The 21,111-nt window shown below is 53.1% G+C and overlaps 1 protein-coding gene and 1 non-coding gene across 8 annotated transcripts in view; one reads left to right on the top strand and one right to left on the bottom strand.

Annotated features, from left to right (window-relative positions):
- ANXA11 (annexin A11) overlaps positions 1 to 21,111 on the top strand; it is a 47,761-nt gene that overhangs the window by 18,316 nt on the left and 8,334 nt on the right. For all 7 annotated transcript variants that reach the window (XM_045569090.1, XM_045569088.1, XM_045569085.1 and 4 more), the window contains exons 2-10: positions 11,593 to 11,655; positions 13,509 to 13,621; positions 15,222 to 15,611; positions 16,817 to 16,904; positions 17,119 to 17,213; positions 17,936 to 18,049; positions 20,048 to 20,138; positions 20,560 to 20,639; positions 20,745 to 20,801. In XM_045569090.1, coding sequence (XP_045425046.1) covers positions 11,601 to 11,655; positions 13,509 to 13,621; positions 15,222 to 15,611; positions 16,817 to 16,904; positions 17,119 to 17,213; positions 17,936 to 18,049; positions 20,048 to 20,138; positions 20,560 to 20,639; positions 20,745 to 20,801 — 1,083 coding nt within the window. In that variant the 5' untranslated portion in view covers positions 11,593 to 11,600. The remainder of the gene's footprint in view (positions 1 to 11,592; positions 11,656 to 13,508; positions 13,622 to 15,221; positions 15,612 to 16,816; positions 16,905 to 17,118; positions 17,214 to 17,935; positions 18,050 to 20,047; positions 20,139 to 20,559; positions 20,640 to 20,744; positions 20,802 to 21,111) is intronic.
- On the bottom strand, positions 8,462 to 8,584 carry LOC123650509. Its single transcript, XR_006739377.1, has one exon. It is a non-coding gene; the product is annotated as a small nucleolar RNA SNORA26 (small nucleolar RNA).

Below are 21,111 nucleotides of genomic sequence, written 5' to 3'. Positions count from 1 at the left end.
AGACGATAATTTTAGTATTTGTCTCATAGGCTTGCTGTAAAGTTAAATTCCATGTGAAGCATTTAACATAGTGCCTGGTACGTAGTAAGTATTCAATAAATGGTAACCGTTATTATGGCCTAATGTTTGGGGACTTTTGTTTTTTTAAGATACAGGGTCTCACTCTGTCACGCAGTTTGGAGTACAGTGGTATGATCATAGCTCACTATAACCTTGAGCTCTGGGGCTCAAATGACGCTCCTGCCTCAGCCTCCTATAGGCATGTGCTACCATGTCCAGCTAACTTTTTTTTTTTTTCGGTAGAGACATAGTCTCTATGTTGCACAGGCTGGTCTTGAGCTCCTGGCCTCAAGTGATCCCCCCACGTCAGCTTCCCAAAGTGCTGAGATTATAGGCATGAGCCACCGCTCCCAGCCGGTTTGGGGAATTTGAGGATAAAGTTAAGCAGGCTTCTTTGTTACAGGACTTCTCAGAGCTTTTATTATGCTATTGAGAATTGGTAGTTTCCTGGAAGGGGATGTAGTAGTTATAGTCCATAATTATAGTAGTCAGCATTTTCTAAACTTTTTGGACAACTAATATCTCTTTCTCTCTTTTTAAACTATATGCCGGCTAACTTCACAACTTGCAAGATATGAAGTTGGTGTCAGAGAATACAGTTCAGGAAGCACTGAGCTGTGCCCCGCGCTGCCTGCTTCTGCTCGGCGAGACTGAGCTGGGGGTGGGCTCCTGGTTAGATCTGAGCAAGACTCTGGGGGACGTGGGTGGTAGGAGCTCAGAAGTAAGCAGGTTTATAGTGAAAATGGATGGACTTGATGCCTGGAGGAAATGTTTGGATCATGTGTGCTCTAGGAACCTATAGCTGTTTGGCTGCCATCAGCGTGGACTGTCACATGCCAGGTGTGTCCTGCTCTACGGAAAGTCAATATGCAAAAATGTATATTGGGGAGCTTAATGTCCTCGCTAAGAGGACTTGATGCCTGGAGGAAATGTTTGGATCATGTGTGCTCTAGGAACCTATAGCTGTTTGGCTGCCATCAGCGTGGACTGTCACATGCCAGGTGTGTCCTGCTCTACGGAAAGTCAATATGCAAAAATGTATATTGGGGAGCTTAATGTCCTCGCTAAGAGCCTTGAATTTATAAGTGTTTATCATGCTGTTCCTTGCCCTGTGGGCCATATACCTCCTGTTTGATAATTAAGTGATCTTAGGAGCAAGTGAAAGAGAGACTATAAAGGAGAAAATTGAAGTTGAGGGATATTAAATGATGTGGCCAGGCTCGCTCAGCTACTGACTAGAGGCCAGGCCCGGGACCTCCATCCATTCTATGACATTCACAGATGACTGGGAGCATCGCCACTCAGTAGGCGCTCGCTGGTCCAGGGACTGGAGAGGTCCTGGGGAGGCGGGTTCTCTGGCCCTCATATATTGATTGACAGGTGCCCCTCAAGCATCCAGGCTCCCGCTTCTCCTGAGATGAATCAGTGCTGAGTCCTCTGCTGGCGTAGAAATCTAATCTTAACTTAGAGTTCCAGCTATACTGTAGTTATATACATACACGCACACACACACACACAGATGGTCCCCACAATTGTATGGTTTTCAACTTTACGTTGGGGTTGTGGTTTCTACTGAACATGTTTCACTTTTGTGCCATCGTAAAGTTGAAAAATCATTAACTTGAACCACAGGAAGTCTGAGACTGCTGTGTTGCCAGCATTAAATGCATTTTTGACTTAACGATATTCTTTTTTTTTTTTGAGACAGAGTCTCACTCTGTTGCCCGGGCTAGAGTGAGTGCCGTGGCGTCAGCCTAGCTCACAGCAACCTCAAACTCCTGGGCTCAAGCAATCCTCCTGCCTCAGCCTCCCGAGTAGCTGGGACTACAGGCATGCGCCACCATGCCTGGCTAATTTTTTCTATATATATTTTTAGTTGGCCAGATAATTTATTTCTATTTTTAGTAGAGACGGGGGTCTCACTCTTGCTCATGCTGGTCTCGAACTCCTGACCTCGAGCGATCCACCCGCCTCGGCCTCCCAGAGTGCTAGGATTATAGGCGTGAGCCACCGCGTCCGGCCTGACTTAACGATATTCTTAACTTCCAATGGGTTTATCAGGGTGTAACCCCATTATAAGTTGAGGAGCATATAAATGTATTTATTTTTAAAGTTCCTAGCATTTAGTGATATGAACAATTACGGTTGAAATAATATGCAATGCCTGGGATTTGCTTCACAATAATGCGGGGGAGGGGGTCAGGTCTGGATGGCTGAAGATTGGCCTTGAGGTGGTAATTGTTGAAGCTGAGGGATAACTATTTATTGTAACATTGTGTTTTGAATATAGTCTCCATAATAAAAAGTTGTAAAAACTGTCAATCATTATTAATTTGTGGTTCGCTCCTTGGAATTCCACAGCCTCTGTTCCGTGCATGGTGTACCGGGCCGGCTCCCACAGCTGCCTTTGCACGGGTGTGTGGGGCAGAGCTTGGGCTCTGTCTGCCTTCCCTCCTCCCCCATAGCTATGAGGGAGTGGAGTGGTGTGAACCAAGGCACTGAGGGTTTCTAGAACCTTCCAGCCATGAGGAATGTCCTTGACAGACCCCAATTCAAAGCACATTTACTGCACTGTCTCCTTCTGCCCTTGGGTCTTAGTGTAGGTCACCAGGGGCAGGAGCAGAGGGGCCACCAAACAAGCCAGCCAGGCTTGAGCTGAAGGGGTCACAGGTTTGCGATCAGCTTGGCGAGGTCAGGAAGGCAGGCACTGCATCAGCTGCCAGCGGGCCACGGTCTGCCAGGGACCCTCCCTTGCATGTTTGTGAGTTGAGCAAGCCTTGTCCCGGGGGTATTTTAGCTACAAAACTGAGGGGGTTGGAAACTAGATAATCTCCGAGATCCTTCCAGTGTGGAAGTTTGTGAGTCTGTAAGTCTGGGATTTGGGGTGAAGGCTGAAAGAGGTCTACTTCAGAAGTCCTAAGACCCCAGGGGAAGGAAGAGCTGTGAGAGGGGATGCCCTCATCTCGCCCACGGGACAAGCTTGGTCCGGGAGGGGAGGCTGGGCCCCAGGTCACTGGTTAAGATCCTTTTCCGGGTGAGATTCTTGGAACTGGGCTCCCTTAATTAAATAGACATTTCTGTCTTGCCTAGGACCTTCTGTCTTGCATTTCGGGCTCCAGGCCCCCATCTGCACCTTGCTCTGGGCTGTTGCCTCCCTGTCTCCTGCTCAGTGGCCTGGGGAGGAATGGCCAGCCGCTCCCAGGGCCGGCTGACTCCTCATCTCCCCACACTGCGCCAGGAGGTGCACCAGGCAGACATGTGGACTGAAAGGGAGAAAACCCCAAACAAAACTGCTTTTCCTTACGTGCTCATAGCACTCGCAGTACTCCACTCCTGTGACCAGGTGTGTGGGGGGTGTTGCCCACACTGACCAGTAGTCTGACACCAGCTGGGTGTCCTACAGCTCAGCTCGATTCTGACCCTACCTGGGGTTAATGCAGACCCTGCAGGTTAAAGGGCTCAGTCCCACAAGACTGCCAAATAATGTATTTCTTACTATGTCACAATATCACAGGGACCGTTACACCCGAATCTAGCTTAGTACTAGAGTGAAGAAAGTTTGCAGACGTGCAAATAAATCTCTTTCCTGTTTTTAAAAATGACACACATATATATGAGCATATGTAAACTAAATATACATAAGCACATTCATATATGTATACTTTTATATAACATATATACACATACACATTTCTGTTTGTGTGTTTGTGTGTGTGCCTTGAACTGTACATTAGAAACTGCTCAGTGGTGACCTTTACAGAGGACGACAGAGGGAAGAGTGACTTTTGCTTTTCACCTCATGCCTTTCTATTTTGTTTGAATATCCCTACAGTGTGCTTGTATTCCATGTATTTATTTTTAAAATAAAATTTACTTTTTAGCGTAGTTTTAGGTTCACAGCAAAATTGAGAAACGAGAGTTCCCATGCACGTCCTGCCCCTGCACATGCACAGCCTCCCCCCGCTGCACCCCTGTCAGTGGTGCGTTGTCACCGTCAGAACCAACACTGACACGTCAGTACCACCCACGGTCAGTTGTTTACAGTAGGGTGCACTCTCGGTCTTACAGCACTTTCTCTGGGTTTTGACTAATGTATAATGACGTGTCCACCATTGTCGTGCTGTACAGAATAGTTCCGCTGCCCTTGAAACCCCCTGTGCTCCAAGTCTTCACCACCCTCCCCCGACCTGCCCCTGCACGGGCACAGTGTCCCCCGTCAACATCCACTAACAACCCCTGATCTTTCTACTGTCTCCACAGTTTTGCCTTTTCCAGAATATTATGTAGTTGGAATTAGCCAGTGGGTAGCCTTTTCAGATTGGCTTCTTTCACTTAGCACTTTGCATTTAATATGCATTTATCTGTGTTTTTTCATGGCTAGATAGCTCATTTCTTTTTAGCACTGAATTGTCTGAGCGTACCATAGTTATCATTAACCTATTGAAGGACGTCTTGGTTGCTTCCAAGTTTTGGCCATTATTAATAAAACTACTGTGGACATTCACCTGCAGGTTTTTGTGTGTGGGCATAAGTTTTCAACTCATTTGGGTAAATGCCAAGAGCGTGATTGCTAGATTATTGGTAAAATTATGTTTAGTTTTGTAAGAAACTGCCAAAGTGTCTTCCACAGTGGCTGTACCATTTTACCTTCCCACCAGCAATGAATGAGAGTTCTTGTTGCTCCATATCCTCACCAGCATTTGGTTTTATCAGTGTTTTGGATTTTGGCTGTTCTAATAGATGTGTAGTGGTATATCATTTTAATTTGCAATTCCTGATTGACATGTTGAACATATTTTCATATGCTTATTTGCCTTGCATATGCTCTTTGGTAATGTCTGTTCAGGTCTTTTGCCTATTTTTAAAATAATATGGTTTGTTTTCTTGTTGAGTTTGAAGAGTTCTTTGTATATTTTGGATAACAGCCCCTTTATGAGATGTGTCTTTTGCAAATATTTTTTCCCATTCCACGGCTTGTCTTCTTTTCTTTTTATTTTAAAAAAATGTATTGGCAGGGATTTTCAGAGCCGCATGGTTAAACTGTTGTCTTAGTTCATTTTGTGCTGCTGTCACAGAATAGCACAGACTGGGTGATTTATAAGCAGTAGAAGTTCTGGAGGCTGGGAATATTGAGGGGCTCGATCTGGTAAGGTTTTCTTGCTGCGTCATAACATTGCAGAAAACATCACGTGGGTAAGAGAGAGAGAGCGCTAAACTCACTTTTAAAGAAACCCACTTCCTTGATAAAGACAATAATCTGTCTGTTAGGGCAGAGCCCTCATGATCTAATCATCTCTTTAAGGTCTCATCTCTCAACACAGTTGCACTGAGGATTGTTTCCAACACATGAACTTTGGGGACCATGTTCAGAACGTACCAACTACATATTTATAGTTTGCATAAAAACAGATTAAGGATTTAGTGTTAAAAAACTAGTACACAAATAAATATTTGAGCCACCAGGTTGGGGAAAGCCAGTGGAGGAGCATCCCACAAAAGCATCCGCTCTAGTCCAGGCCAGCTTGGTTTGCTGCTGGGCGCGGAGGGGCAGGAGGTCTCCTGCTGTGTGGTTTCTGGCCAGGGATGATGCTTCTGGGCCTTACCTGCTTCTCAGCATTAGCCCAGTGCAGGCTCTGTCCCCACGTGAGCCCTGTGCTGCCCTCTGGGGAGGACAGTTCTGTACCTGAGTGCCAGGCATGGCAGTGCCGCCCCCTCCCCTTCCATGTCCTGGAGCTCAGGCAGGATGCTGGCAGATGCAGGAAGGTGCGTGTGGCCCGGCCTTGCTGCTGACCAGAGCCTGTACCTCCACCTCCCACTGTTGGGAGGGGAAAGGGCAAGGCTTCCCACGGTGGGAGGGGGATGGCTGGGTGGGTGGAGTGAGGCCCTTCTTGTTCCGGGTAGTTTTGCCTGCTACCTAGCACAGCATTTCTAGATTCCTGTGTTAGGGGGCTCCCGCTAGTGCCCTTGAAATTGAATGGTGTGCTTTTGGACACATACACAGCTGTAGGGAACAGGCCCTTCTGCAGTCCCTGAGAAGCCCCCAGGTAGCTGCTCTATTCTCTCAACACTCCCTATGCACTTCTGCTGGGCTGCCTAGGTCTGCTGCCTGTATTCAGAGCCTACAGCGGGGAAGAGGAATGCGAGATCAGGCAAGCTAGACAGTGTCCAAGTTCCTTAGAGGAAAGAGGGTTTCTTAGAGTGTGGGCCACAGAAATCAGTTACATCAGACTTACTGGGCTGAGGCTGCAGTGTGTGTGCCTGTTTACATTTCTGATTCTTGGGCCTATCCCAGGGTGAAGGGCCCACAGTCACAGGGGCCAAGGTGACTCTCTCCTTGATCATCTCTCCAGGTGATCCTCATGGTGATGAAGCAGTGCTGCACCAAGTGTGGCCCGTGGCCACGCAGTATCCACATCACCTGGAAGTGTGTTGGAAATGCAGCTTCTCGGGCCCTGCCCCAGACCCGCTGATTCAGATATTGGGGCTGGGGCCCAGCCATCTGGGTTTTAACAGGCCCAACAGGTGACTGTTTTACAGAAGCACCGAGTTAGCTGGAGAGGGCCACAGCTGGATGAAGTCAGTGCACAGCTGCAGGCAGGTGGTCCCACTGAGGAAGGAAGGTGGTATTTACGCTGCAGCGTGCCCCAAGAGGCAGGACCGGAGGCCAGAAGTTCCCCAGAGGCAGGTTTCTAAGAATTGCAGCAATCCTAAGGAGGCCCTCTCCAGAGTCCCTGTGTCAGAGTGCCATGATTGGAAGTGGGCATAGAACCGGGGACATGCCCTGGCCTGTCAGCGTGCACCAGCTATGTTAAGCATGCCCTCACCCCTTGCACCTTTTTTCTTTGTGAAAGAGGTAGAAGAACGGCACTGGTCAGGGTGGAAGGTGTGGTGCTCATGGATGCCAGAGAGAAAGCAGATCTGCTGGACTATAACTCACTGTGTTCCCTTCTGTCATGGAGAGTTGGGGCTGGGCAGGGTTGGGAGGGGAAGGTGAGGTTTCTAGAAGTGCTGACAAGCCTGGATATGGTGGCCCCAGGGTGCCTTGCTCTCTCCAGGGACAATCCCTGGTGGTGGCTCCTTTTGAGAAAACTCAGAAGCCGAAGTTACCAGAAGACTGGACAGGTGGCAAAAGGGAGAAGGTTCTGTGCGTCCGGGAGTTGCGTGCTGGCCCTGCAGCCTCCTAGAGCATGGATCATTGGGGAGGAGAGAGGCAGGCGCTGGGAGCTGCGTCCACTGGAAGGTCGTGCCCAGTACTGGGCTGTGTTTACTTTTCTTCTGGGGCTAATTAGGCAGATAAGCTTCAGGGCTCTTGGTCTGGTGGATGTGTTAGGACCCTCACTTGAATCTGCTGGGGAAATGTGCACTGGGTTGTGGCATTTAGGTGGGGGACAGCTGGTGGAATGCCTGTACTTACAGTGGCACTTTGTGCCTGATGTCGAGCCGGGGAGTTGTCAGTGTGACAGTGCAGGAGTGTCCGTCATTGGCCCTTTTGTACTGGCTGCTTGGAAGAACACAAATGGCACACTTACCACACGGGTCTGTGGACATGAAACAAACCCGAGAGAGTGCAAAGGTGTTTGACGTCGGTCAGAATCGCAGATCTTGGCAGGTAGAACCCAAGGGAGAAATTTAACAGGAACCTATAGAAGGTTTCCCACATCCAGAAAACCCACCAGTGCCAATCTAGGCAGGTAGGGAGCTGTGTCCGTGGGAGGAAGGAGGTGACAGTCCTGCCCTGTGCTCTTCGGACCATACCTGGGGCCTTTGGTTCCGAAAAGAGCTGAGAGAGAGAGGAGAGTGGGGAGCAGGCTTGGAGCTGTTTCATGTGGGAAATGGTGGGCAGAAATGAGGCTCCTTTCAGAGGAGGGGAGGACTGGAGGGGTGTTGGGGGGGGAAGGATTCCACCTGCCCCGTGGGGCCCTCCAGGGCAGAGCTCGGTGCCAGGAGGCAGATTTTGACTCTTGCCAGGGAACTCCCTAAAAGCTGCCGCAGGAGTGAGACCATCATCACCCTGTGTGCAGGAGGCCAGCCTGCAGACCCTCCAGGCCTGGGTGAGGCCGCCTCGAGCTGAATGGACCCTGTGTGCCTTGTTTTAGTCTTGGAAGAGCAGCCACCACTCGGAGGGGCAGGAGGCAGCGGCCTCAAGTGAGCTCGGAAATCCCCGCCTGAATTGGGCGTTTTGAAAGTTGGTTTTTAAATAGGCAGCACATGCACGTGGCAGAAATGTAAAGTGTACGTCTATAAACAGGATGTCTCATTCTCTTGCAGAGACAACCAGTATTACCCAGTTCCTTGTGTATCATTCCAGGGATGGTCCATGCATGTGTATACATAATGAACCGCTTTGTATGTTTCTGGAGTTGTTTTTTTTTTTTTTTTTTTTTTTTTTTTTTTTTAGTTCAGCTGTGACTCCAGACAGGATCCAAAGAGGAGTTTTAAAAATCTCTTCTCTGGGTTTTATGGAGAGTTACTTTATCCTTCTGTGTTAGCCTCTTAAAGCACTGCGTCAACTTTAAAAGGGCACAGGAAAGGGCGACGGGGGATTTTTTTTTAAACAGGGCTCGCTGCTATTTCTTGCACTGCTCTCTGGTCAATACCTCATGGATCTCAGCAGTTTCTTTAATAAGTCCGAAAAACCCATCAGAAGCAGCTGTTTTGCTTGGTAAGCCCGTATATGGGAATTTCCTTTCTGCTAAGGGCAAGCCGGATTCCAGCCTCTGCACCAAACACCCGCCTGGCAACACCCCGGCCGCCATTGGCCATGTGCTCTGGGCCTGGGTCGTTTCATTTCACTCAAGGTCAGGGACATACCTGTGCTTAGTTAGAACTGAGGCCGCCGCACCTCCGCAGACGCTGGAGACAAACTCTCGAGCCAAGGTGGGCCTGAGGGGGGCTCTTGCGTCCGCAGGCAGGGTCCGCCCGAAACCCGCTACAAAGTGGCGGTGGATCAGCTGGGCACGCAAAGCGCAAGCTTGTTACCGCACGGCCAACAAGGGCAACCCCTACCCGGGCCACGAGCCGCCCTTCCCGCCAGAGGCGAAAGGCCAGAGACCTGTTTCTGGGTTTTCTAATTAGCTTAGTACACACACAGCAGTGTACCTTGATTAATAATCATGGTCATTTCCTAGCTCCATATATAGAGAGGGGCTAATTCTGAGAGTAGCTACGGAGCCTCCACTGTGGGGATCTGTTGTGATGTATTTAACCAGCCTCGTTGGTGGATGTTTAGGGGTTTGTTGTTGTTACAGATAATGCCGCAAAAGCGTCTGTCATTTCACAGGTGTGAGTTTGGGAAACAAATTTCTAGAAATAGAGTTACTGGGTCAAAACGTTTGTCATTTTTAATGTTGACATCTCTATTTTCAAGTGGTGTTTCTTTTGGCACATTAGTGAAGGTGAACATCTTTAGTTTTTTTTCTGTAACTGCATGTCATTTGACAGTTTCTCTAGTAGTTACTGGTCTTTTTCTTATTGTAAAACTTCCTAAGTTTGTCATTTCTCTTTATATTGTTTTCCTTATTTGTTTCTTATCATGCATAAATTTTACTTTATGTCTTTTGGGCTTGGGGCTGGCTACTTCTCACATTTAAACCTTTGGCCTGGCTGAAATTTATTTGGTTTAAGGAACAGACTGGTGTCCAGCTTTTATTCTTCCATTTTTTTTCCCCTCTTGCCTGGCTGTGGATGGGGCCTTTGGCCTCATTCCTCTGGGAGAAGATGAGCAGTGGAGAGTGGTTCTGTGGTGGCTACAGTGGCATCTCCAGAGGGGAAGGTATCAGAGACACAGTTCAGCTCACCCTGCTCTCTTGTGGGGCAGTTCCTCCTATCTGAAGGGTCCTGGCCCACCCATCATTCACTTTCCCCGGGCTCCTTCCTCACCAGTGACGTCTGAGGGTCTGGCAGAAGCTGGGCAGAAGGGTTGGGCTGTGGGCAGGCCGGAAAGGGCTTTGTGCTGAGGGCCCACCCAGCAGCAGGGAGGTGAGTCATACCCTGTCCAAAGGCAGTACCGCTGGGGACCTCAACCACCACTTGCCTAGGGCTTCAGAAAGACCAAAAGCTGTGCAAGGGGAAGGGTCTTTGGTCCACGCCACAGGTAGCTGATTCCAGCTTACTCCAAGGCCACTAGGCTCGTTGTTTTGCCTACAGTCACCTCTGGACCTACTGACCAAAACAAATGACCCCATAGGGCTGAGAACCAGGCCCACCCGTGGGGACCAGTGACACCTTAAGAAAGTCCTTCAGCTTCCTTAAAAACAACATGCCCACTTCTTCAGGGTGGATATGAATGCAACTGGAATCTTACAGGTGGATACAGTGCCCAGAGCAATGGTTGTCAAAGTGGGGACCCCAGACCAGTAACGTCACCTGGGAACTTGTTCAAAATGCAGATTCTGGTTCTACTGACTCAGAAACTCTTGGAGGTGGAGCCCAGCAATGTGCTTTTAACATTCCCTCCTGATTCTGATGCACATTGCAGTTTGAGACCCAGTGTGTAAGGAGCAGCAGCTCACCCCAGGCCAGCAGGTGGGATTGTTGAGGGACCCTACAGGTTTCCTCCCACGCCCTCACCTGCCATTCGGTGCCTCTGCAAACTGCAGCAACAGCTGCTATTAGCAAGAGTGGGCAGGTTGCGTGACAGTCTTTGCATGGCTGGTGTCACCGTGGATCTCTGTCCCTCCTGAGCAGTTTAATTGGCACGGGACACTGCAGAGGGATCAGTGTACAGGGGACTTTGTGAGAGCAGGTGTTCTACCTGGCACCAGCAGGCAAGAGTCCTGGGTTCCCTGCTTCTCTCCTTCCCTTACTGACCGATCTGCAAGTCGCTTGCTCACTGTTAGCGTCAGCTGCTTTCTCTCAGAAACAGGGTGGTGCCGCCTCATCTGCCCTGATTCTGACCCTGCGTCAGATGAGCCTCCTGAGGGCACTTCTTGCTTCTAGGAACAATGATTCCAAACCTTAGCAGGTCCCCTTGCGGGGTGAACCAGAGGTTGGGGAATGGAAAGTGTGGCTTAGGTCAGATCCAAGATGGGGGTGTCTGTGGACTGCTTGGGTCTATAGGTTGGGCCCCTGGACACAGGGGCCTCTGGCTTCCCCTGTTGCTGGATGGGTGGCGATAAGGACACAGGAAGATAAATACAGACAGACGTGGAGCCCTGAGAATAAGGCAGCGCGTGCCTTGGCTCTGAGGTTGGAGAACAGGTCCACACGCACTGTGTTGTCCCCAGAGGCGGCATGAAGCTTGGGTGAGAGGGGTTTTCAAGGAAACCCACAGGCTCATGGGTGGCGAATCCTCCTGCAGCCGTGGGTAGGGCTGCGATGTGGGCCTGGCACAGAAGTCGGGTGGCACGCTCTCTCTAGCTAGAGGCCCTGGCAGGAGAGGGCAGACTGGGCTGCCGTGAGCCGGGCCTGCTGCAGCTTCCCCTCCTGCGGGGTTCCGGTTGTGGTTGTTGCTGTTCTCTTGGGAAGCTGCGCAGGCAAGCCTGCTGTGGGCTCCCAGGCAGGGCCTGAGTATGCTTCCCTCTTCCCTTCCAGATCTGACCATGAGCTACCCAGGCTATCCCCCGCCACCAGGGGGCTACCCGCCAGCTCCACCAGGTAAGGAGGTCTGGGTGGGGCTGGGGTGGACGCCCCCTCTGTGCTGGCAGGAGTGGAGAGGGGGAGAATTGCTCTTTCCTCGCTCCCCAGCCTCCCCTGCAGCCCAGCCCAGCCCAGCGGGGGACCACAGGGACCACTGCCTGGGGCAGGGCTGGAGAACAGCACCCCCACTGCTGGGGCCTGGGAGGCCTGGGTTTGAAACAGGCTCTGGAGGGCCCCAGACCAGGTGGGAACTGGGTCTCCTGCCTTGCTGATAACAGCGGGCACATGCCTTCACTTCTGAGACTCTTTTCTTCTTTGCAAAATGGCTTTGAGGGTCTCTCCCTCCCTCCCTGGGCTGTCCTGGATGCTGGTGACATAGCCAGGTAAAGAAGCCTCTGGCATCATGTCCTTCAAAGCACTGCTGGGCAACAATTGCCCCTTGTCACTTGTTCTCAAGGTGCATGATTTTGCAGCAGCGGGGTAACCCCTGCTGAGGGAGGAAGTGGAGGGGGATGCAGGGGTCAAATGTCAGTCGCTGTGGCTGCTGGGAGCTGGGTGATGGGGTGAGGCTGCACCACGTGGTCAGGCGGGCAGGACCCGGCCCCAGCTGCAGCACTTCTCTCCACGCTTAGACAGCGTCTTCTCCCACCCAGGCCCCTCCTAGTTTTCCTGAGATTCTGCCTCCATGGTAGCAAAGGGAACTTGGGGGCCCCTGGGACCAGGGGAGACAGGGCCATTCCCAGGCTGGTTTTCTGAGGGTGCCTGTGCCGCTGCCGCCACCCCAGGGCAGCCCCAGGCATCATCCGTTTCCTCCAGTCTGAGGACCCAGGGCCGGCAGGTCATTCAGACCCTCCCTCTCACTTCACAGGTAAAGAACATGTCCAGCCAGGTAGGTGGCCCAGCCACTGTCCCAGGGCATGTCAGGGGCATGTCTCCCTCTGGACAAGCCCACCCCCAGTGTGCCGGCACTGGCCTTTGTCCCCTCTCTCCAGTAGAAATCCCACCACTGCCACCTTCGCCAGCACAGCTGAGCGGCCCCCGGGCAGCAAGAGAGGGAGGAGACAGGGATTAGGGAAGGTCTGCCCCGGGTTCCCAGAGTCCTGGAGCTCAGGAGCCAATTTGAGGCTGTGTGGACAGGGATGCATCTCCCAGGCTGGCTGCCCTGCTACTGGTCTCGGTGACAGGTCACGTATGAGCACCTGTTGGGCACCGAGCTGAGCCCTGCACAGTTTGACTCTGTCCTCATCACAGCAGTTTGAAGCACACGCTAATCATTATCCCATTTGCCAGCTGGGGAAATGAACCTGGAGCAGGGGAGGGCCTGGCCCCAGGGCACGCACCCGTCCTGCTGGTTTCAGAGCCCAGCTTTTCACCAGTTTCCCCCTGTCCCTTGTGGGCTGGTGTCTGTGTTTTCCATGACCCAGCCCTGTCTCCCTTCAGCCTTTCATCCTGCTCCTCCCTGCTTTTTACACACTTGTAGCAAACGGCCAGACTGGGAGGACCCCCTCAATACCTTTGCATCACGCGTGAATCCTCAGAGCTCCCTGCGCTTGCCACTGTCAGGGGCTCTGTGTGGTGTCCCACAACACTTGTCCTGTGTCTGTCCTCCTGCCCCGTGATGATGAGCTTGGGAAGGCACAGTCTGCCTGGGAAATCCTTATCTCCTTAATACCTTACAGAGGCCTTTCATCCTGGAAAGAGGGGAAGGCTTCCTCTCCTCTTCCTCTTTCTGCCCCCGTGTTTCCGTGTGGCCTGTAGTGCTGTCCCGAGGCTCTGCCTGGCCGCCTCTCCTGACCACCTAGGAGTTCTCTTCTCTGCCTTCCCCACCTGGCGGGGAACGGACGGGGCTTAAGGCTTGGTGTTGCTTTCAGGTGGCGGTGCCTGGGGAGGTCCTGGCTACCCTCCACCCAGCATGCCCCCCATCGGGCTGGATAACGTGGGCAACTACGCGGGGCAGTTCAACCAGGACTACCTCTCGGGAATGGTGAGTCCAGCCCTCCTGCCGAGGCTGCCTCTGGGCACACCTGTGTGGCCAGAAGGATGGGGCAGCTGGCTTCCTGGGGCTCAGAGTTGTCTGTGTGTGTGTTCACTGTGGCGTGGAGTGTGAGGAGCAGCATCTCAGAACACGGGGATTTTCACCAGGGTTCTGCCACCTGCTCACTGTCACTCTGTGGGTCTCATTCTTCCTGTCTGTAAAGTGAGGGGGAGGGGAATGCATTGGACAGGACAGTCTCCCAGGTCCCTTCAGCTTTGCAGGGTTGGGTAGGGTGTGGTGCCTTCATGGAGCATTCATTGCGCACCTGTTGTGAGCTCAGCACAGGGCCGAGAGGGCGGGAAGGATGTGTGCATGCGTGTTTGTGCCTGTGTGTGCCGTGTACGAGTGTCCATATGCCCGTGTGTATGTACTCGTACATATGGTGGACTCTTCCAATCGGGCCTGGGTGGGCGTACAGCAGGTAGCTTGGGAAGACATGCTACTTTTATTTGCTGTTTTGCTTTTAAAAATGATATATTTTGCCATGTGAAAACAAACGTGTGCTTCGTAGAAACAGTGCAACCAACACATGCCCTAATGTGTGCCAGGCCCAGTTCTAGGCACTAAGGATATGTGAATAAGCAAACAAAAATCTCAGCCCTGGTAGGTTTATCATCCCCTGAGAAGAGATAGGCAGTAACCTAAGTCCACTGTGGGCGTTACTAGAAGTGTGGGCGCTGTGGGAACAAGGCGAGTAGGGTAGAGGGGTTGGAAGGGGGGGGAATGTGGGGTAACGATTTTAAGTTGGGGGGGGTCAAGGTGGGCCTTGCAGAGAAGGGAGATTTGAGCAGACATCTGCAGCAGGGAGGGATGTGCTCTATGGATGTCTAGGGAGCCCAGCCCCCAAGGTGCCAGGGGGCTGGCAGGAGGCTGCTGTGGCTGAAGTGGAGAGGGAGGGGCCAGGTGAGAGACAGGTCTGGGGTCCAGCTCTCACAGGGTGTGGGAGGCCATCCATGGTAAGAATTTAGGCTTTTATTCTGGGTGAATCCACCTGAGCCACGCCGGCCAGAGGGGTCTGTGGCTAGCAGGCTGTTGTGATGGGGCCGCCCCCAAGCCTGCAGACGGGGCCCCATACCTTCTTGGGCTGGGAGCTCTTACCTTCACCCAGGTGGTCTGGGATAAGAGGGGCAGCCATTTGGAGAGGGAAGGCCATCTCCCCTGCAGAAGAGGTTGAGGATCTCAGGTTTGGATCCAGAGAGATCTAAGTCAAGACTCCAGCTGCACTGTTCATTGGCTATGTAGCTTTCAGCAAGTGACTTCACCTCTCTGAACCCATTTTGTCATCTGTGAAATGGGTATAATGCTACTTGGTATTCACAAGTGGAGATGCTGTGAGACTGAATCTGCTGAGCTATGAAAAGAGCTTGGCCTTGGCAGGGCCTGCCACAGGCACTGGGTGCTATGCTGGGGTCCGGGGGGGGGGGGGGTGAGTTCTGAGTGAGGCTTCTGGGGGCCATGCAGGGCTCAGGTCAGGGAAAGGCAGATGGACAGAGTGTGGCTGGGCCCCACTGGGCCCATTGGTCTTAGGCTCTGCTTTGTGTACTTTCAGGCGGCCAACATGTCTGGGACATTCGGAGGAGCCAACATGCCCAACCTGTACCCTGGGGCCCCTGGGGGCGGTTACCCGCCAGTGCCCCCTGGGGGATTCGGGCAGCCCCCCTCCGCCCAGCAGCCTGTTCCTCCATATGGGATGTACCCACCCCCTGGAGGAAACCCACCCGCTGGGATGCCCTCATATCCGCCCTACCCAGGGGCCCCTGTGCCAGGCCAGCCGATGCCGCCCCCCGGACAGCAGCCCCCAGGGGCCTACCCTGGACAGCCACCAATGACCTACCCTGGGCAGCCACCAGTGCCACCCCCTGGGCAGCAGCAGCCGGTGCCAAGCTACCCAGGATACGCAGGATCCGGGACCGTCACCCCCGCTGTGCCCCCAGCCCAGGTGAGTCCAGCCCAGTGCCACCCTCGGTTCAGGTCTGGACCCCAAATCCTGGAGACATGTGGCCCAATAGGTGGGAGGATGGGGGAAGGCTCAGGCCTCCAGCTACACTTTCTTGTTTTAGCAAGAGTGTCACTTTCTCACCTGGGTGTACTCCCCAAGGCCTAAGGGAGCTTCCCTGTTTCTCTGGGTTTGGTTAGACGTTCCACTATGCACTGGGTCAGGCATCCTGGTGGGCACTCTCCTCCTCCTTGTTAGTTACTGCCCAGGCCCCCGGTCCCAAGCCCAGCAGCTCGTAGTCCTCAGTCCCCGGGATGTGCCCTCCCAGACAGGCTTTGGAGGAAACTTAAAATCCCCTTTGGATGGGAAAGATTGTTGGCAGTTCCTCCAGGGTTGATCTTGGCTCATTTTGGAGAACAGTTCATGTTTGCAGAGCCTAGAATTCATTGTCATGGTTACATGGCTAGTGGTATGTGCTTGACAACTATTTTTAGACAAGAGGGTCCCCTTTGCTCCTCCCTCCACCACCACACACTCCCCCTCTCCATCCTCCCTCCCTTATGTTTTCTCTGAGCTTATCCCTGGCACTGTGTTATAACCGGTTTGTGCTAGCCACCAGGACGCCAGGCCACTGGTAGGCAGTTTAGCCTGGAAAGTTCAGGTTTGCAGGTTTGTGCAGCCACTGGAGTGTGGAGGAAGCCGGGCAGGTGGTAGTCGGGGAACAGTGCCAGGGAAGCGGTGCTGGTCAGAGGTAGTCAGGCTGCTGGGTTACCACCGTGGAGGCTGGATACCTGAGTCCACCTGGAGAGGGTACGTGCGCTAGCCTGGCCCTGACGTGTGCTCACATGTGCCGTGGTGGTGAGGAGTCATGGGGAGACCATGGCTCCTGCCCCCAAGGCCGACCCCTCGTCAGGAATCTGGGCCCCAGCCCTGGAGGGCCTGGGCGTAGGGCAGACTTTCAGCATCAGGACTCAGCTGTAGGTGGGCTCCCATCTCTGGGAGCCAGACGGAAGCTTCAGTACCAGACACAAGGCCAGACGGCAGTCAAGGTGGGCAGATTGGATGTAGAGTCCTCTGGGCCCTGATGGCGGGCCCCTTCGGGTACCTCAGCTTAGAGCAAGGGCCGTTCCCAGAGCCTGGGGTTGGAGCAGCCTCGCACCTGGGGAGAGCGACCAAGTCATCTCACCTGTGACTGTTTGTCCAAGTAGTTTGGAAAGCGAGGCACCATCACAGATGCTTCTGGCTTTGACCCCTTGCGAGATGCCGAGGTCCTGCGGAAGGCCATGAAAGGCTTTGGTGAGAGACCCCGGTGGCTGAAATCCTACCCCACTGATTCCCAGGCAGTTTCTGTTGCGGCGGGGCGGGGGGACGTGGGGTGGGCAGTGTGGCAGGCCTGGTCCCTGTGTGATGGAAGCAGAGGTGGCCGTGGGGATGTAGTTGGGATGCCAGGAGAGTCCCCAGCTGCAGAGCACCCTGTGAGCCCAGCCCTGTCCTGCCCACTCTCCCCCAGGGACAGATGAGCAGGCCATCATCGACTGCCTGGGGAGCCGCTCCAACAAGCAGCGGCAGCAGATCCTCCTGTCCTTCAAGACGGCTTATGGCAAGGTGAGTTGGGGGTGTGGGGGGATAGCAAGGCATGTCATTGGCTCAAGCACAGCCCTGCTCACCCTGCTTTCCCATGGGGCCAGGTGGCCTGGATCTCCTGGATGGATAGTAAGGTGCACAAGGGCCTTTCCTGCTACCAGTGGCCACCACCTGGTGGCATCTTTTAGAGGCGAAGGATGCCCCGAGGGAGAAACCCCAGAGCCATAGGGTACCCAGGTTTGGGAGAGGCTCCAGACGTCTGGGTTCCAGCCCAGCTCTGCCATGGCTCGCTGAGGTTGTGGCCATGTCGTCCCCTCCCTCCATCCCCACCTGGCCCTCAGTCTCCCTCCCGTGCCCTCTGCGTGAGCACCGTAGGAGCTTCCGCTGATGGAAGAGCCTTTAAGGAAAAAGCTTTAGGTACTGAACAAGTACAAAGGGGGTGTATTCTGAACTTTTGGGGTTTTGATTCTTAAGATAAAAATTGGATAAGTATCGGATAGGTTAGTAGTGTGCTAGCCCAGTGCTTCTTAAAGTTGAATGTGCCAAGCATCCCCTGCGTGTCGTGTTAAAATGCAGGCTCTGATGTGGGAGGTCTGGGCTGGGGCCCGAGGTCAGGCGTTGCTCCCAGGCCCGCAGGTGATGCAGGTGCTGCTGGTCCTCAGATCCGGGAAATTGTTCTTGTTAGTCACCTTCCGTGCATTCTCAAACTAGGCCTGTTTTTGTTTGTTTGACTCTCCAATCAGGATTTGATCAAAGATCTGAAATCTGAACTGTCAGGAAATTTTGAGAAGACAATCTTGGCTCTGATGAAGACCCCAGTCCTCTTTGACATTTATGAGATAAAGGAAGCCATCAAGGTGTGTACGTGTGTGTGTGTGTGTGTGTGTGTGTGTGTGTGTGTGTGTGTGTGTGTGTACACGCACGGCCCAGAAGGAGGCCTGGACCACGAGATGTGTTATTAGCTGCTATTGTCAGTGCGGCTCCTGGACCCTCCCGGGTTGGAGTCCACGTGCTACAGAAAGGGGAACTGCCAGTGGTTTCCCCCAGCGGCAAATGACATGTCATTTATCATTATCAAGCATCTGAATTTCTCTCCATCTTAAAACAATGGTGGGAGCCGGGGTTGTGAAGGAACTAGTGATCAGTGATAAGAAGAGGGGCAGGGGCCCTGGTTGGTAGCATTCTCGTTCATCAAGACTCTGTTATCAGCAAATAACAGAAACGTGCTAGAGTTTAAGCAAGACAAAGGTAGACAATCAGTTATCAGGATAAAAATGAGCTTCCTGGCACAGAGAGGGACAGGACCGGGGGTGTCAAGGGAAGAGACCCAGGCAGGACTTCTCTTGTCTCTGCTTCTTCCTGAGTGTCCACTTCGTTCCTCTGCCTGCTTCTGTGCTTCTCCTTCCGAGGCTGCTCCCAGGGGGTGCCTGTCAGCCACTCTCCATTTGCCCCCGAGACCCAGCTACAGAAGAGAGCGGCTGTCTCTACCGCATTCCATGAGGGGCAGGTTGCACTGACTCCGCGTGGGCTCACTACTCCCCCAGTCCAGTTGGTTTTGACCCAGCGGCAGGTCCTGTCCATCCTGTCCAGTCCTACAGCTCTGTGTGTGACCCTGTGTGTCGGGAGCAGGCAGCCCACGGAAGGAGGAATCCTTGTGAATCAGACAGGAGCCCCAGAAAGGCAGATTCCCCAGAAGGAATCTACTCACCAGAGGCCTATAGGCACAATGACTTTGCCCTCCCCCAAAAGGAGAAGCAGAGGGTTCAGTGTGGCGGCCTGGAAGGGAGAGCGGACGCTGTGGAAGTGCATCTGCCAGCTTCATTCCAGGGAGGGGTGCGGGAGGTAGTTGGGGAGGTGATGGGGCCCTGGAGGTGGCCCCCAGACATCTGTCCAGCTCCCGTCTCCAGCCGGATTCACAAGGTGGTGGCTGGGAGTGTGGAAGTAACACAGGTGTGGGGTCAGCTGTCGCTCGGCAGCTGTGTGTCCGTGAGCATCTGTGAGGTGGGGACAGATCTCTCAGGACACACGGTCAGCAGTGGGTAAGGTGGCTTATGCGTGAGCCCTTTGTAAACGCTGGGGAAGCTGACAGTGGCAGTATCGATACTCAGTAATCATAAATCAGCTGGCACAATGTCATGCTTCCTGCCTGACAGTCACTAAGTGCTCTACACACATTAACTCATTTAATCCTCATGACTTGCCTATGACGTAGGTACTAGCATCATTCCCATTTTATAGACAAGGAACCGGAGGCACAGAGAGGTTAAGTAATGGGCCCAAGGTCACACAGCTAGTAAGCCACAGAGGCTGCTGGCCCTGCCCTCTGCCTTCTCACTGTCCTTGGTGCAGCATCCCGTTCATTCTCTTTGCTACTGCCTTTCCCTAGATGTCTCCAGGCACTCCACCATCCACTCTAGGACTCTAGTTTTTCCACATGTCCACTCTGATCTTACTTGCTTTTAACCCACGTTCTCAGTTTGTCTTCTCACTCATGGCTGAACTCGGAATGAAACAGACCTTGGTCTACATCTAAACCTGACCATTTACTGTGTGGCCTTGGACAAGTCCCTACACCTCTCTGATTCTCAGTTTTCTCATCCATGGGGATGCCCTTAATGTGACCCGCTACTCATTGCCATTGTCACTGTCATTATCTGGTGCTTTCCTAGGGCTATGGAGGGGAGCTGGCACTCCAGGCCTGAGGACAGCATGATGGGTGTGTCTTGTCAGGGGCCTCTGCTGCTGGGGTTTGGGCCCTGGGGTCAGGGCAGCGCTGTGGCACCTGCTCTCTTTCCTGGGTGCTGGTGAGGGAGCCGTCACAAGCGTGTGGTTTGTTGTGTTCTCTGCCACCTCAGGGGGCTGGCACCGATGAAGCCTGCCTGATTGAGATCCTCGCTTCCCGCAGCAACGAGCACATCCAGGAGCTGAGCAGAGCCTACAAAGCAGGTCAGGCGGGGCCCAGGCCCTCTGCAGCTCCCTCTGCTGCCTCTGATTCCTTGCTGGCCTTCTTATCACTCCATCTCCTGTCACCCCCAACTCTCTGGGCTTTGACCCAAGACCCAACCCTGCCTGCTGTTTACACATGTTTACGCTCTTACCTTAGTCACTTACCTTAGTCTTACCTTAGACTAAGGTGGGAGGGCTGGGAAAACCTCTTGGGTGTTGCTTGAGCCAAGCTGGACCAGAGGCCAGGTCAGCCTGGAGGTCACAGGCTTGTAAGCCCTTGGAGGGCCAGGTGGGCCACCTGTCTCCTCGCATCTGAGACCCCCGGGCCTTTCTCTCAGTGGAGCCCACTGTCGACCGTGTCTGCAGTGGGCAGCTCCGTGCACGGTGTTCAGAGTGGACCTTATCTGCTTCTACCTTGCAGAATTCAAGAAGACCCTGGAGGAGGCCATTCGAAGTGACACATCAGGGCACTTCCAGCGACTCCTCATCTCTCTCTCTCAGGTATGTCTCCCAGGAGGGGAAATCAGAGAGGTGGGACTGAGCAATGGGGCAAGGGAAGGAGACGAGGAGGGAGTGGGCCTGACCGTACAACCTGCTTCCTTGCAGGGAAACCGAGATGAAAGCACAAACGTGGACATGTCCCTCGTCCAGAGAGATGTTCAGGTGAGTGAGGCCAGGCCAGCCACCCCACCTGGGCTTCCTAAACCAGGGATGTTTCCCACTTTCTTGCCTCACGAGAGAGGTGCTTGGGGATGGAAGGAGCAGTAGTTAAGCAGTGGGTTCCAGAAGTTACGAGTTTCAGATATGCTCTGCTGCTTCTCAGCTGTGTGACCTTGAGCATGTCACCCAGCCTTCATTTGGGCTTCAGTTTCCACGTATGTAAGAGGGAACATGTGAGACAGTAAATACTGCAGTGGTTCATAGATCACAGTTATGGACGTGGGATTTCATGTGACTTGGTTTCCTCATGTTT

Source organism: Lemur catta, chromosome 14 (assembly GCF_020740605.2).
Source record: "Lemur catta isolate mLemCat1 chromosome 14, mLemCat1.pri, whole genome shotgun sequence".
In the NCBI taxonomy this organism is placed as follows: Eukaryota; Metazoa; Chordata; class Mammalia; order Primates; family Lemuridae; genus Lemur; species Lemur catta.
This window is presented reverse-complemented; position numbering and strand designations above follow the sequence as displayed.